Source organism: Thermobia domestica, chromosome 16 (genome assembly GCF_964235325.1).
Source record: "Thermobia domestica chromosome 16, izTheDome1.hap1.1, whole genome shotgun sequence".
In the NCBI taxonomy this organism is placed as follows: domain Eukaryota; kingdom Metazoa; phylum Arthropoda; class Insecta; order Zygentoma; family Lepismatidae; genus Thermobia; species Thermobia domestica.
The window spans coordinates 10,148,468-10,161,591 of NC_137469.1; the positions used below are offsets into that span (position 1 = coordinate 10,148,468).

A 13,124-nucleotide genomic window follows, 5' to 3' on the forward strand; every position below is an offset into this window, starting at 1 on the left:
AACACGGACAATGTTTGGGAGGTGATTCCTGACAATAAGGTAAGACAAAAAGTATAGACCAACTTGGGTGCACAAATGCTTCCTTTCGGAGTTATAGGCTGCCGAAATAATGAAAAATTGAATTTTAAATATCCATTTCTCCAAAACTATGGGACCTGCCGTAGTCGGGTAGAACTTCACTTAGGAACTACTATGTGTCCTATCCAAATATCCATGTTTCAGAATCCTGCGGTACTTCTGCAACAATTTCTTTAGAGGTATTTGGTGAGTACTTCAAATTACATGAATTTAGCCAAACAACGCTTCGCGCGTACTGTCTCCCACCAAGTGCGAGATACGCTTGGAAATCAGGTTTTCCACTAAGTTGTTATGGCGACTAAGATCCACCGGTAGTTGTGTCAAGTGCATGGACCAGATGTAATGAATTTATGGTCAGAAGATCGTGCAGACAATGCACGTTAGGCTGCATAGACGTGACCGATGAACATCGTAGTAGACGATCGTCGATGGTTATGTCAGAGTTTCCGGACAGTGTGTAGCAAGCAGTTCTGCACAACCGCTGGTTCAGAATGTCCCAACTCTTATATATCAGTTTCCACAGATCTCCCGTTTCTTGCTGCGTGAGATCATCAACCAGCGATTGCAGTTTCGCAAGTTGTGTGTATGATTTGGTTCAAAAACAACTGACAGCGGAATGCTAGAAGAGCTTCTAGCGTTCACTTTGATTTTTCTGCTGCGTTGTCACCGGACAAGATTAGCTTTCCGATCGCATAGTCACCGAGAATGAAACATAGATCTCTTACTTTCCCTCATCCTACAGCCTGATTTTGCGCCTAACTAATTCCACCTGAAGCGCTTTCTGGCTAAACAATGTTTCGGCAGCGCAGGTGAGTTCCAGATAGTGATGTTCTGGTTCCAGAACTTGGGGCGGAATTCTTCGACATATACACAAGATGGTGCCGCATTACGAGAAATGCTTCAACGAGGATGGTACATCATGTATGTCTTGAGAAGTAGGTTATGTGTTACTATCTCCAAAATAATTAGATCATTTTCTTCTTATATTCATCTTTCATTTTACAGCCTATCGAAAGTTACTTTCTGGATGTTTTATCATATTTCAGTAAGTTTTAAAGTTTTACAGACGAAGACAGGCTATGACCAAACTCGAAAAACACCAATCAAATGAAACTTATAGACGATAACTTTTTGATATATGCTACTATACATAGCCAAATGTAACATTCACACGCATGATTGGAAATTTACTTTGAATGGATAAGGAAGTTAAACATTATTGTCTGTTTCCTCTAAACCTCTGAACATAAATAACGTGAAATTTGGTAAATTGGAACTTCTTCATAAACGAAATGTCAACATCTTATTGACTTGTAAGCATAAATTGACTTTAGAGGCCCCAGCACAGAGAATTTAGTTTAACTACTATTACAGTTTCCTATGAACTGTCGGATATAGTTATGAAACTTGATATATTAAGGGTTTTCATAAACGGAATAACAACGTCTCATCACTTGTACTAGATACTTTAGTTTGAACCTTACGGATTATAGAGATACTCGAAGGAGCGTTGATGCCCATAGCTTCCCAAGGCTTGTATGATAACCCCCAAATTTATGATTCTGGTTCTCAAACTTCCCAGTTTGATTTACCATTTTGAATGGAAACTTGTATCTCAAATAATCTCATGGACTCGACTCGGAAGTAGCAATTACGTTTCTGACTCAGAAGTGATAACTTTGTATAATTTCGAATGTTTTAGATCAATTATATGCGTTAAGAGGCAAAGAAGGATAGGACAAAGGAGACTTGAAGTAACATGTCCCATTTAGGACGTAGGGTTTCTCACTTCCATGACTTCAAAACACGGTGATATGACCAGAGCCTCGCTTCAGTCCCTTTTACTCTCACTTCCATGACTTCAGAATACAGTGATATGATCAGAGCCTCGCTTCAGTCCCTTTTACTCTCACTTCCATGACTTCAGAATATGGTGATATGATAAGAGCCTCGCTTCAGTTCCTTTTACTCTCACTTCCATTACTTCAGAACACGGTGATATGACCAGAGCCTCGATTCAGTCCCTTTTACTCTTACTTCCATGACTTCAGAACACAGTGATATGATCAGAGCCTTGTTTCAGTCTCTTTTACTCTCACTTCTATGACTTCAGAACACAGTGATATGATCAGAGCCTCGCTTCAGTTCCTTTTACTTTCATTTCCATGACTTCAGAACACGGTGATATGATCAGAGCCTCGCTTCAGTCCCTTTTACTCTCACTTCCATGACTTCTGAACACGATGATATGATCAGAATATCGCTTCAGTTCCTTTCACTCTCCAGATAAATCGATCTTCCACTTAAATAGAGGCTAGATTAATCTTTAACGGATTTGAACGAGGATAGTACAAGAAAATAAATGCAGCGGGAAACGAACCTAATCCCACTCAGTTGGGGGAGAGACGTTTTGCAGACTAAAAACACTTCTACTTTAGCATATATATCTATAATCTTATGATAACTTAAAGCTTTTTGCTTGTAATTAGGTATGATAAAACACACCACTTTTACTTTTTGAAAATTACATTTTTCAAATAATTTCACCATTCTGAACATATTCTTCCCCATTGTCGAACGGTGTGCGGTTACCTTAAAAGTCTCTTCTTCACAGCGCAAGCTGTTTTTCGAATGGTCCTAACTTACAACGGAAATGAATTGTAACACTGAGAACCCAATGAATGTTGAGTTGGCGGCGAAATGCATGCTGACAAAGAATAACTAACTCATTGTTTTAAAAAGACATTTCCAAGATGAATGCTCGATGTTCTGTTGACCAACGCTCCATGGCGACTGAAATGATTTAAGCTGGGCATAATATCACGACTAACCTCAACAATCACGTCCGAACCGAAAGAGAGAAACCAAGCTTTCAGTTACGCTAGTCGTGAATATAGTTCCAGATATGGGAGAAACATCTGGAAACACGTAGAAATTCCATTTTCAAAGACCAGTTGTTTCATGTTCCATAGTTAATTGTTGTAAGCGAAACCTTTGAGTTACAGTTCAATTCCCAAATAAAAGAGCTTGTGTGAAATTATTGATCTAGTCACAGCTTCAATTTGCAAACCGTTCAGTTTCCTTGTTGGATCCTGCACTCATATGAGTTTCTTAACTATGGTATGTAATACGCAATCTACTTGAACCTTATTTTTTCCTGTCCTTTTTTTGGACCTACGCTCAACCTAAGAAGACCTTGAGAAGTGTTTTGCAGTTCACGGACCACAGTTTGGGAAACGCTGACCTAAAAAAAGGCTATAAATAAATGTGTATAAATTATACTAGTTGTGTATTGTGTATGAACAAAATGTCAAAATTTCCTCAAGTAATTAATACCTGTATTTCTGTTTTTCATTATTTAGGTCAAAAGTTCGCCCTTCTGGAGGAGAAAACTGTTTTATCAACAGTATTGAGGCACTTTACTGTAGAAGCTGTGGATAAAAAAGAGGATGTTAAAATCCTAGCAGATTTAGTTCTTCGTCCAGCTAATGGCCTTCGGATAAGAATCACACCTCGTTCCAAGGAAGCCAGATAACAGCAATCCCGATTAGGATGGATAACACTGTATTTAGAATAATAGTATTGTAAATAAATATTTTTAATAAATAGTACATTGTAAATAGGACACATGTTAAAGTTTAATATACCGGGTGTTCTACTCCAAGCCAAATTTATTTTTCTAACCCTTCATCAGTCGGTTGCGAACAGAGTGCTCAAGTTTGGTTTTATACGTTCTGTATTTACGTAAATTTCCCTATTTATGTATGTTGCCGCTTAGCTACTTATTGGAATATTGCGCGTGGTCCTAAAAATTATTAGTGATTCGACACGTGCTTAGCGTGAGTTATAGTCGTGATAGGGTAAAGGTCGTTCTGTCTGTGAGCGTTCCGCTAAGAACTGATTGCTCGCGTTTACATTTTTTTTTGATCGTTCGTCACTATGATGACGTGATTCGAGCTGAAATGAATGGTGAGGATTCCCAGATAAGACAATGATTAACGGAAGATGATAATTACAATGATATAAGTAATGGAATGCTATCAGAATTCGATGAATCTGCTTATTCTGACACAGTAGCAGACGTAAATATGGAACATAATAGCGTAGTGAAGAGTCTTCCGTTGATGATGGTGATATTCCTCCTGGTTGCGGTGTGAACAACCTGGATAAGGACTATCTGATTATGTGGAATGATTACCCCCTACGACAAAGAGCATGCAGAAGACGAAGAAATATTGTTGTTCACCCTCCTGGTGTAAGGGATGAACATATTAAAAATGCCCCAAAAATTGTTGAAGTCTGAAAGTCATTTTTTACGAGTGAAACAACAGAAGAAAGAACAAACTACTCTAACGATCATCTTCACAAAATGCAAATCAGCTGCAGCTGAGACAACGATGTAACTGGCACACAAACGGATGAGATTTGCGCTCTGATAAGACTACTGCATTTATCCGGAATACTCAGATCTTTACATGAAATAACAGAATATTACTGGTATACAAACGGGACACATGTAACGAGTTTCGTCTTGTCATGAGCTACAAATGATATTTCCAGTGAAACTATCTAGTATTTTTAGTTTGTTTCAGAAATGTTCAAGTATTATTCAGTGGTTTTCTGCAGGAAACGTGAGGCTTGCGACTTGATGTGTTTATTTGTAAAGCAGTTGTTTCTTGTTTACTCTAATATACTGAAGTTGCGAAAACTCACAAGATGATGTGCTCTATATACCGCATATGCTTTAATATATGATGACCATTACATTCTATAGAAAATAATTTTCACGTAAGTTTTTGTAAAACGTTAAATTGCAAACCCAAGTAAAAATAGCTAGTTCCCTTTTTATATGTTTCAACAGGCGTTAGAATACAATTTCGTGATTTATGTTACAATGTGAAATCTTATATTGTGCTATATATCAACGGAAATTATCAAATTGCAACCTTAAGTATAATATAAACGCATATTTTGTACGTGTGAGCACGGTACTCACATCCGACCAAACGAGTTACAAAATATAATCAATTGATGTTGGGTTAGTATTACAATAATTAAGATAATGCAACCAAATTTAAACAAGAATACATCCGGTCAATGCGTAATGTAAAACTGTTGTGAAATATGTCTGAGAGTGTCGTACTTTGGTAAGAAGCATGATATTGTGGAGATGATGTTTCCGCTTGCGGTCGTCAGTCATTTAGCTAAGAGTCAGGCTGGTGTAGATATTTTTCTCGTTACGGCTAATGGCACCACAGATCCAGGGACGTGGGCAGCGGCTGGGTCCCGTGTGTCCGGACCATCCTCCCCGAAATCCCAATTTTCTGTAAATTTAGACTATTTTTGAGGCTGGTTTTACAAATTATACTGTAATTTGTTCTCGTGTTGAATTTGGGTTCCCTCAATTACTTTTGACTCTTCCCGAAATAAATTCGTGTGTAATTATGTGCACACACCATTCGACCTTCTCGCTTTTATGTTTTTGTTCATTCAGTTCCTGAGGGGCGTCAGAAAGAAATGATTGTTACTTGAGCGTAATGACAATGTAACTGATAACGAAGTTGCAAAAAAATTATATTAATATACTGTCGAGCAGGACGTCTCTACTCTTCGGACATACTGGAAAGCAGATTTGGTTTAGAAAAACGGCAGAGATGTTCTTTGATATGCTAGGATGTAAACACACACACCTAGTAAATATACCATTTGGACATTAGTGAACAATTAATTAGTGAAACTTGAGACAGTATACGTGGTGGTGGTACATTCCGAAATATACAACGTATGGTTTGTTCTATTTAGACTAGTTGTGGGTACAAAAAGCGGTTTATCGGCTTTTAGAAAAACCGAAACCAGTTTTTGATCAGTTTCAAAAACAGTTTGGAAGCCGGTTCAGTTTTCTATCCAAACCAGTCTCCGCTTTTTGTTAAGAACCGGTTTCAGTTTTCTATCAAGAACCGGTTTTGAAGAAACGAAATGTCAATTTTTTCAATTTTTCTACAAATCAGTTTTGCCCATTTCTAGTTTAAGCGCAAATGATGGCAACTTTCAACATACAGTATGTTATGATATTATTTACATTTCGCCCGAAACACAGTAAGTCTGCTAATATTATCGTTGCAATATCTTCGTTAGTCAATAAATTATTAACGAAAAACCGATTTCAGGTTGGAGTGAAGCACCCTGTACACGAAGATCAAATAAAGTAATCCTATTTAAAACAATGATAATGGCACACATTTAGTACCAGGAGTGACATTACACAAGTAAGATAAGGAATTTATGGACTAACTAGATTATATTCTCATTAATTAGTTCACCAGAGCATCGCCGGCTACGATTCCTTACCGCCTTACCATATTCCTCTCGTAACATGGGATTTAGCGTACAGGGGATAGTTGACCTTTCGGCCGTTGTGGCGCTACTAACGTGCACTAAACAGAAGGACAGGTTGTCTGTCACATAAGTCTGAGTGGATTTAGACAAGTGTAGTGTGGTCAGGATTGCCAAATAAAAATAGTCTAAATAAGGGATGGGTTGACTAGTTTCAATGAGTATTAACGGGAAGGGTTTTAATAAACATAATCTAGTGGTAGAAAATGAGCCAGGCATCACATAAAAAAGTAATCATTTTAGACTGAAAGAAATACAAAAGTATGAACTAATACAAAGAGTTAATATAGATCTAAGAAAAAAATAGGTAAATCTTACTTTTAAAACATTGCATTTACGTAATCTAAACTATTTCAAAAATCCTACTTCACGCTTCATTTAACAGTACTGATAAAATTTTTCAAGTTTGGATTTTTCTTTAGGCTGTCGAAAAACTCAACTGTCATCAACTGGGCAGAAACACATATTTCTGTGTCAGTCCATTTCAAATTCATATGTGAGAAAACTCTTTCCACAAATGAATTTGGCGGTGGGATCCTTAGGCAAAAGGAGACGACTTTAAATAAATTTGGCAACTCGGAGCTTTTGTGAAATATCATTTGCCATTTACTGGCCAGGCTCATGACGACTCATTAAAAATTGCGGGCTTTAAAGTCGTTGTCTGAGGTAAATTTGTTATTTGGGCAAAATACGGGACTTTTGCTGCCCCGTATCGAAGCTCCCTGGGACGCGGGACAAAATCATAAAATAAGGGACTGTCCCTTAAAATCCGGGACATTTGCGAACCCTGAGTGTTGTGTTTTACGTAATTTTTCTCCTTGCTAAAAAAAAAGTCACGTAGCGTATGTAGGCACTATAGTTGCATAATACTTGCAGTATCTTTATGTAGTAAAATTAACAGCACAAAAAGTATTCTTTTATTGTTTTAACTATGGTATATTGTTGTGTACCATTTTGTCTGGGAGCAATGATATGTAGGTTAGCAGAGCCATTGTATGTACAATAAATCGAATTTTAAAAACTTTATTAATATCTCTGCCTTCCACCGCAAATTCTACTAATATTTCAAAGAAAAATACATATTCCCGATCACTTTACTGATTCTGAAGCATATATCCCCATACCAGATACAGTTACAGAATTGTTGACTGGTCTTCAAACTGATCCTAGTAAATGTTGTTTTTTGCTTGTGTAATTAATTTTATTTATTTATGTTTCTGAGTAGTAATGGGATCTATGCGTAGGTTGGTTCTTTTCTACAGAAAAAAAGAGACCTAAAACCTTTAGCTTAGGGGCAAGATTGCCGATTTCTGTGTAACTTTGAGGAGCCCTATGGCAGATACGCTTTAGTAGAACAGGAAAACGAATTACCATGTACTGTAGAAATTAGAGAACCTACTTCACCTTAGCATCCCCCCCTCCTATTAGGGGAGCCAATTTCAACTTCGGGGGGCGCGGCCTCCAAAGCTTCCCAAGATTGATGCCCTTGCTAATGGGATAGAAGAAGAAACCAGAGCCTTTATTTCAGATACTATCCCAGTATTTGGTGTGCCAGTGGTAACCCCAAATTTCCGTAATATTTATCTAGACAAAATGGTTTTATTTACTTTTGTGAAATATCGTATAGTAGACTCCTATTTACATCTTACTAAAACGGATAATATACAAAGATTCCATGTTGTAGAAAGATATTTATGTATTTCTGACAATCTACCATATGAAACCTACTAATACGATAATGCCAGGGGAAAAATATAACCATTTTGCACTAGGAGAAAAATAGACACATCATTAAAGTGTAAACTAAAAGTGAAATTCAGTTAAATCATAACGCAAATGAAATCCAATCCTTAACAATTCAGACTGTACACACTATATGCACAATAAGAAATTAGTCAACTCATAACATTTTTAAGAAATTAGTCAATTCATAACATTTTAGCCTATTGTTCACTACTATTGTCACAATTTGTATAATTCTTTAATGTTCTCACTTATGGTTTTCTTTTCAGACATTTTATCAGGAACAGTGAAATTAGCTTCTACTCCTTTCTTAGGAAGTTTTGTAGATCGGAAAATTATTCAAAGTATAGATTGTGCCTCATGTCACAAACTTATCAGTCAGGACAAATGCAATTCCACGCTTATGAACTTATGACAGTAGAAACGTAATGTGCTATCCTACAAAAGTACTAGTATGGGTGATTCACGTTGTTTAAAAGGCCCATCGGTTTGTGAACACCCGAATTTCGGAAACTCTTTCCGCCTATATTGCTTTCTTTCTGCAACACGTTTAGTATTTGCAGTGCCTCTTTTCGGACGATCATTCATTCAAATTAAGTGTACAAATTTGCGATGTAATAGTTCCAGTGTTGCTGAAGAACATAGCAGATGTTGAAACAGGATGTTTTGAACATGCAAAATTTCTAAATGCCAAGCCATTATCTGGGGAAGTGCCTCGTTTGTAATTTGTAAAGGATTTCTTCCCGGTGTATTTGTATTATCTTTTATTCTTAATTAATCGATACTAATTGTATTCAATTTTAAAAACAGTTTAGTTTTTGTGATACTATGTGGAAGGGGGGGGACTTATTTTCCTGTTATAGCTAGCAGTTTCATTTGCCTGCTACACAGAGAAAATATTGGTGCACGTAACTAGCGCCACAGCGGCTCCTAAAGGAACTAGGCCGTGTTCGCTTGTCTGACCTATTTGGGAAGGCGCTAAGAGATCGTAGCCGGCGATGACCAGAGGCATATTTTGAAGAGAAAGAAGATAGGTTGTGATTCTATGAAGAACCGTTGATAATATATTGGTGCGGTTTTTATTATTCAAATAAGCGATTCCCAGAAATATATCTAAAATATAGTACACCAGAGGCATATTTTGAAGAGAAAGAAGATTTGTTGCGATTCTATGAAGAAAAGTTGATAATATGCGGTTTTTATTATTCAAATAAGCGATTCCCAGAAATATATCTATAAAATATTTGCACAGTTTCAATAACACAGCCACACACATACAAAACAAAAGTTCTGTGCACTAGACCCCAGAGTATGGATTCTATGAGTATTGTGTCATACAGAATCCAAATTTCAAAACCCCTGGTCGATTGACTGCGTCAATTTTATTTTATGGGCGAAAAATGTATGCCCTACGTACCCAAAATTGCAGAAAATTTTCACCCATAAAAAATTGACATAGTCAATCATCCTGGGGTTTCGAAAGTTGGATTCTGTGTGACACAATATACATAGAAACCATGCCCTGGTGTTTGTTGCATAGAATATTTTTTGTATGGCTGTGTTACAGGTATTCTCCCTGCCCAAAATCGCTCAAGTTTTTCGCCTATGAAAAGGAATTGACATGGTCAATCATCCTGGGGTTTCGAAATTTGGATTCTGAGTAACAAAATACATCGAATCCATATCCTGGAGTGAAGCATACTGGGGTTTCGAAATTTGGATTCTGTGTAACAAAATACATCGAATCCATATCCTGGGATCAATCATCCTGGGGTTTCGAAATTTGGATTCTGAGTAACAAAATACATCAAATCCATATCCTGGAGTCAATCATCCTGGGCTTTCGAAATTTGGATTCTGTGTAACAAAATACATCGAATCCATATCCTGGAGTCAATCATCCTGGGGTTTCGAAATTTGGATTCTGTGTAACAAAATACATCGAATCCATATTCTGGAGTCAATCATCCTGGGGTTTCAAAATTTGGAATCTGTGTAACAAAATATATCGAATCCACATCCTGGGGTTTCAAAATTGGTTTCTGTGTAACAAAATACATCAAATCCATATTCTGGGGTAAGGTGCACAGAACTTTTATTTTTTGTATGTTGCTGTATTATTATTGCTCTATAATTATTTGCTAGTTAGCACTAACTAGTGCGAATTCACTTTCTTTCATCCTAAAAACTTGTTTCTGTGCCTTTTATATTCAAATAACCCAAATAATACAAAATATAATAATGTAATAAACAGCAACAAACAATGAGGTTCTTACTGTTATCTGTATGTACGTATGTATGTTTGCCATTTTATCGAGATCCTTTCGTAATATTTTCATGTGAATTTACTAACCAAATAAGTGATTCTAAAGAAAGGTTCACTATCTATAAAACATTGGGAAAAAGTTCAATAATTCATTGATTATTTTTTTTAATCAAATAATTTTTAAAGGGTCGCTGTGGCTCAGTGGTAGAGGGTTCACCTCTGGTGCATGGGATCCTGGGTTCCATCCCAACTCGCACCAAGTGAACTTTGTGGTGAATAAACACCGTGCTCGTGGTTTTTCTCGGGGTTTTCCCGTTTCCTCCCACTTTATTTATTCCACCATTTCATTCATTTCTCATTATCACCATCTCCTTCAGCCTAGCCGGCATAACCGTGGGACGTAAAACTTAAATATTTCATTTCATTTTCAAATAATTTTTGCAACTCATGAAAAAAATAACCTAAAATATGCAGCAACCAGAAATTCAACTAAGAGAGGTGGGCTGCATAGGAGCAAAGGATTGACAACATCTTTGTGTGTATGCTTTCTCCAAATGATTTTACACTGTTAGGTAATGGACGTTTGGGTCATTGACGGTATCATGACAGCTTACATGTAAGTCTTGCTCAACTTTTGCCAAACTATTTTCTGTGAATTGTCGCCCACTGTGAGAGGTATCTTGGACATCTGAAGTAGAAAATATAAATAAACTTTAAAAAGTAAAATAATCGACTTCGAAAGTGAATTAGAAACATAAAATAATAATAATAATAATAATAATAATAATAATAATAATAATAATAATAACGAATTTAAAAGGTGGAAATAATTTGTTCTTATTAATTGTAAAGAAACTGAAGTCGTCCCAAATCGATCAAACTAATATATAATTAAGCAAGCTAAGTAGGTAGCAGATCTCAAAAGTTCTAGGCAAGCTAAAGCAGCTTGGGTCAGGTTTGATCTCTCAGAGTTTCAGACAAGCTTAGAAAACAGAAGAACCTAGCAGTCGATGATGGTCTTATGTCATGTTTTATACCCCCTTTTGGACAGCGGTGATGCTAGTGCTCCTTTTCTGTCACATGGCTTCATAATGGTGACGGTGCCTGTTGTCTGCTTCTTGTAGTAGTTGTAGTAAGAAAGCACGTCGTTTTGTTTAGAAATAAGAAGGATGAAACTTACAAAGAATGCTTACAAAGAAAGTGCAAGGATGAAACACACACCAGTCGATACTACAGGGTGCGGCAGAACCGACTAAGCAGTTTCTATCGATTACCGCGAGAGCTGTGGTAGGGGTAGGCAGTTTCACGTGGTCTACCTTTGTTCAGTCGTTGACCTCATTTCAGTAGCTAATGTGGCCTGGACCGGTGCACATCGTGGTTTTGCCGTTCGCGCTTATTATGAAAACATCAGATCTGTGATCGCTACACAACGAGCTTTTTTGAGGAAGGAGTGTCCGTGACAGTGAATTCCACACCTTATGTTTCAATGTTGAAAATTTTTCTGCAACCCAGAATGGACGAGATTGTTGAAGAACATGGACTGGGGGACTTGTGGTTCCAACAGGATGGAGCTACTGCTCACACAGCTCGAATTTCACTTGATGTTTTGAGAGAAATTTTTCTGGGACGCCTCGCCTCTTTGAGGGGTGATGTCGGGTGGCCTGCACGGACAACAGATTTGTACATTTGTGACTACTTTCTTTGGGGATATCTGAAGGAAAAGGTTTTCAAAAGCCGCTCTCACACCCTACCAGAGTTAAAACAGCGGATTATTGACGAAGTGAATGCCATGTCCGGCGATATGTGTGCAAGAGCTGCTCGAAACTTCAGGGATCGTCTACAACAATGTATTGATGCTAACGACCGCCATCTTGAGGACATTATTTTCAGAACTAAATGACTGTAAAATGGTATATTGTACTAATTTAGAAAATAAAAACATTTTTTCTCTATATAACATTATATATCCAGATTTACTTTTTATTGCTCCTTAAAACTGCTTAGTTGATTCTGCCACACCCTGTAGAATTATATTTCTGAGTGTAAATCCGCATGTACTTTCCGAGGGATGATAAACAAATTTCTTGTAAACTTACAGATGTATGCTGTACAATAACCAGGGTATCTGTTAAAACGAAAGTGATCCTGAAATATGCACTAACCAAGACACTAGGAAGACGACAGTACACACTATGGTTAAATGAGACAGCCCAAAATTTTATCATCGACTCTTAAGAGTCTTCATCCCGGTGAAATTAAAATACCGCTAATTTTACAGTAATTATGTGATATCTTCAAATAGATAAAAGATAATTGAAATATGGAACAAGAGCGCCCTAGACAATATTATTTTGCATGAGGTACCGTTACCACAAGTCGCCTAGTAGCTTTCCGTTTTCAGCCGTTTAGAAACGCAAAAATAAATGCCGATTTTCAAAATGGCTCGAAATCGAAAGCAGATAAGTGAGTCGTGATAACGGTTTCTCGTGTAAAATAATATTGTCTAGGGCGCTCTTGTTCCACATTTTGATTATCTTTTATCTATTTGAAGATATCACATAATTACTGTAAAATTAGCGGTATTTTAATTTCGTCTGGATGAAGACTCTTAAAGTTTAATGTTTCTTTTACTATGGTATTGTCC

General features: G+C 37.0%; 1 protein-coding gene across 1 annotated transcript in view; it reads left to right on the plus strand.

Annotated features, from left to right (window-relative positions):
* LOC145672402 (cytochrome P450 4C1-like) overlaps window positions 1-3,703 on the plus strand; it is a 160,135-nt gene extending 156,432 nt beyond the window's left edge. The window contains exon 14 of the mRNA XM_081741557.1: window positions 3,441-3,703. Within this exon, the coding sequence (XP_081597683.1) occupies window positions 3,441-3,613 (173 nt within the window). The 3' untranslated portion in view covers window positions 3,614-3,703. The remainder of the gene's footprint in view (window positions 1-3,440) is intronic.
* The last annotated feature ends 9,421 nt before the right edge of the window (window positions 3,704-13,124 follow it).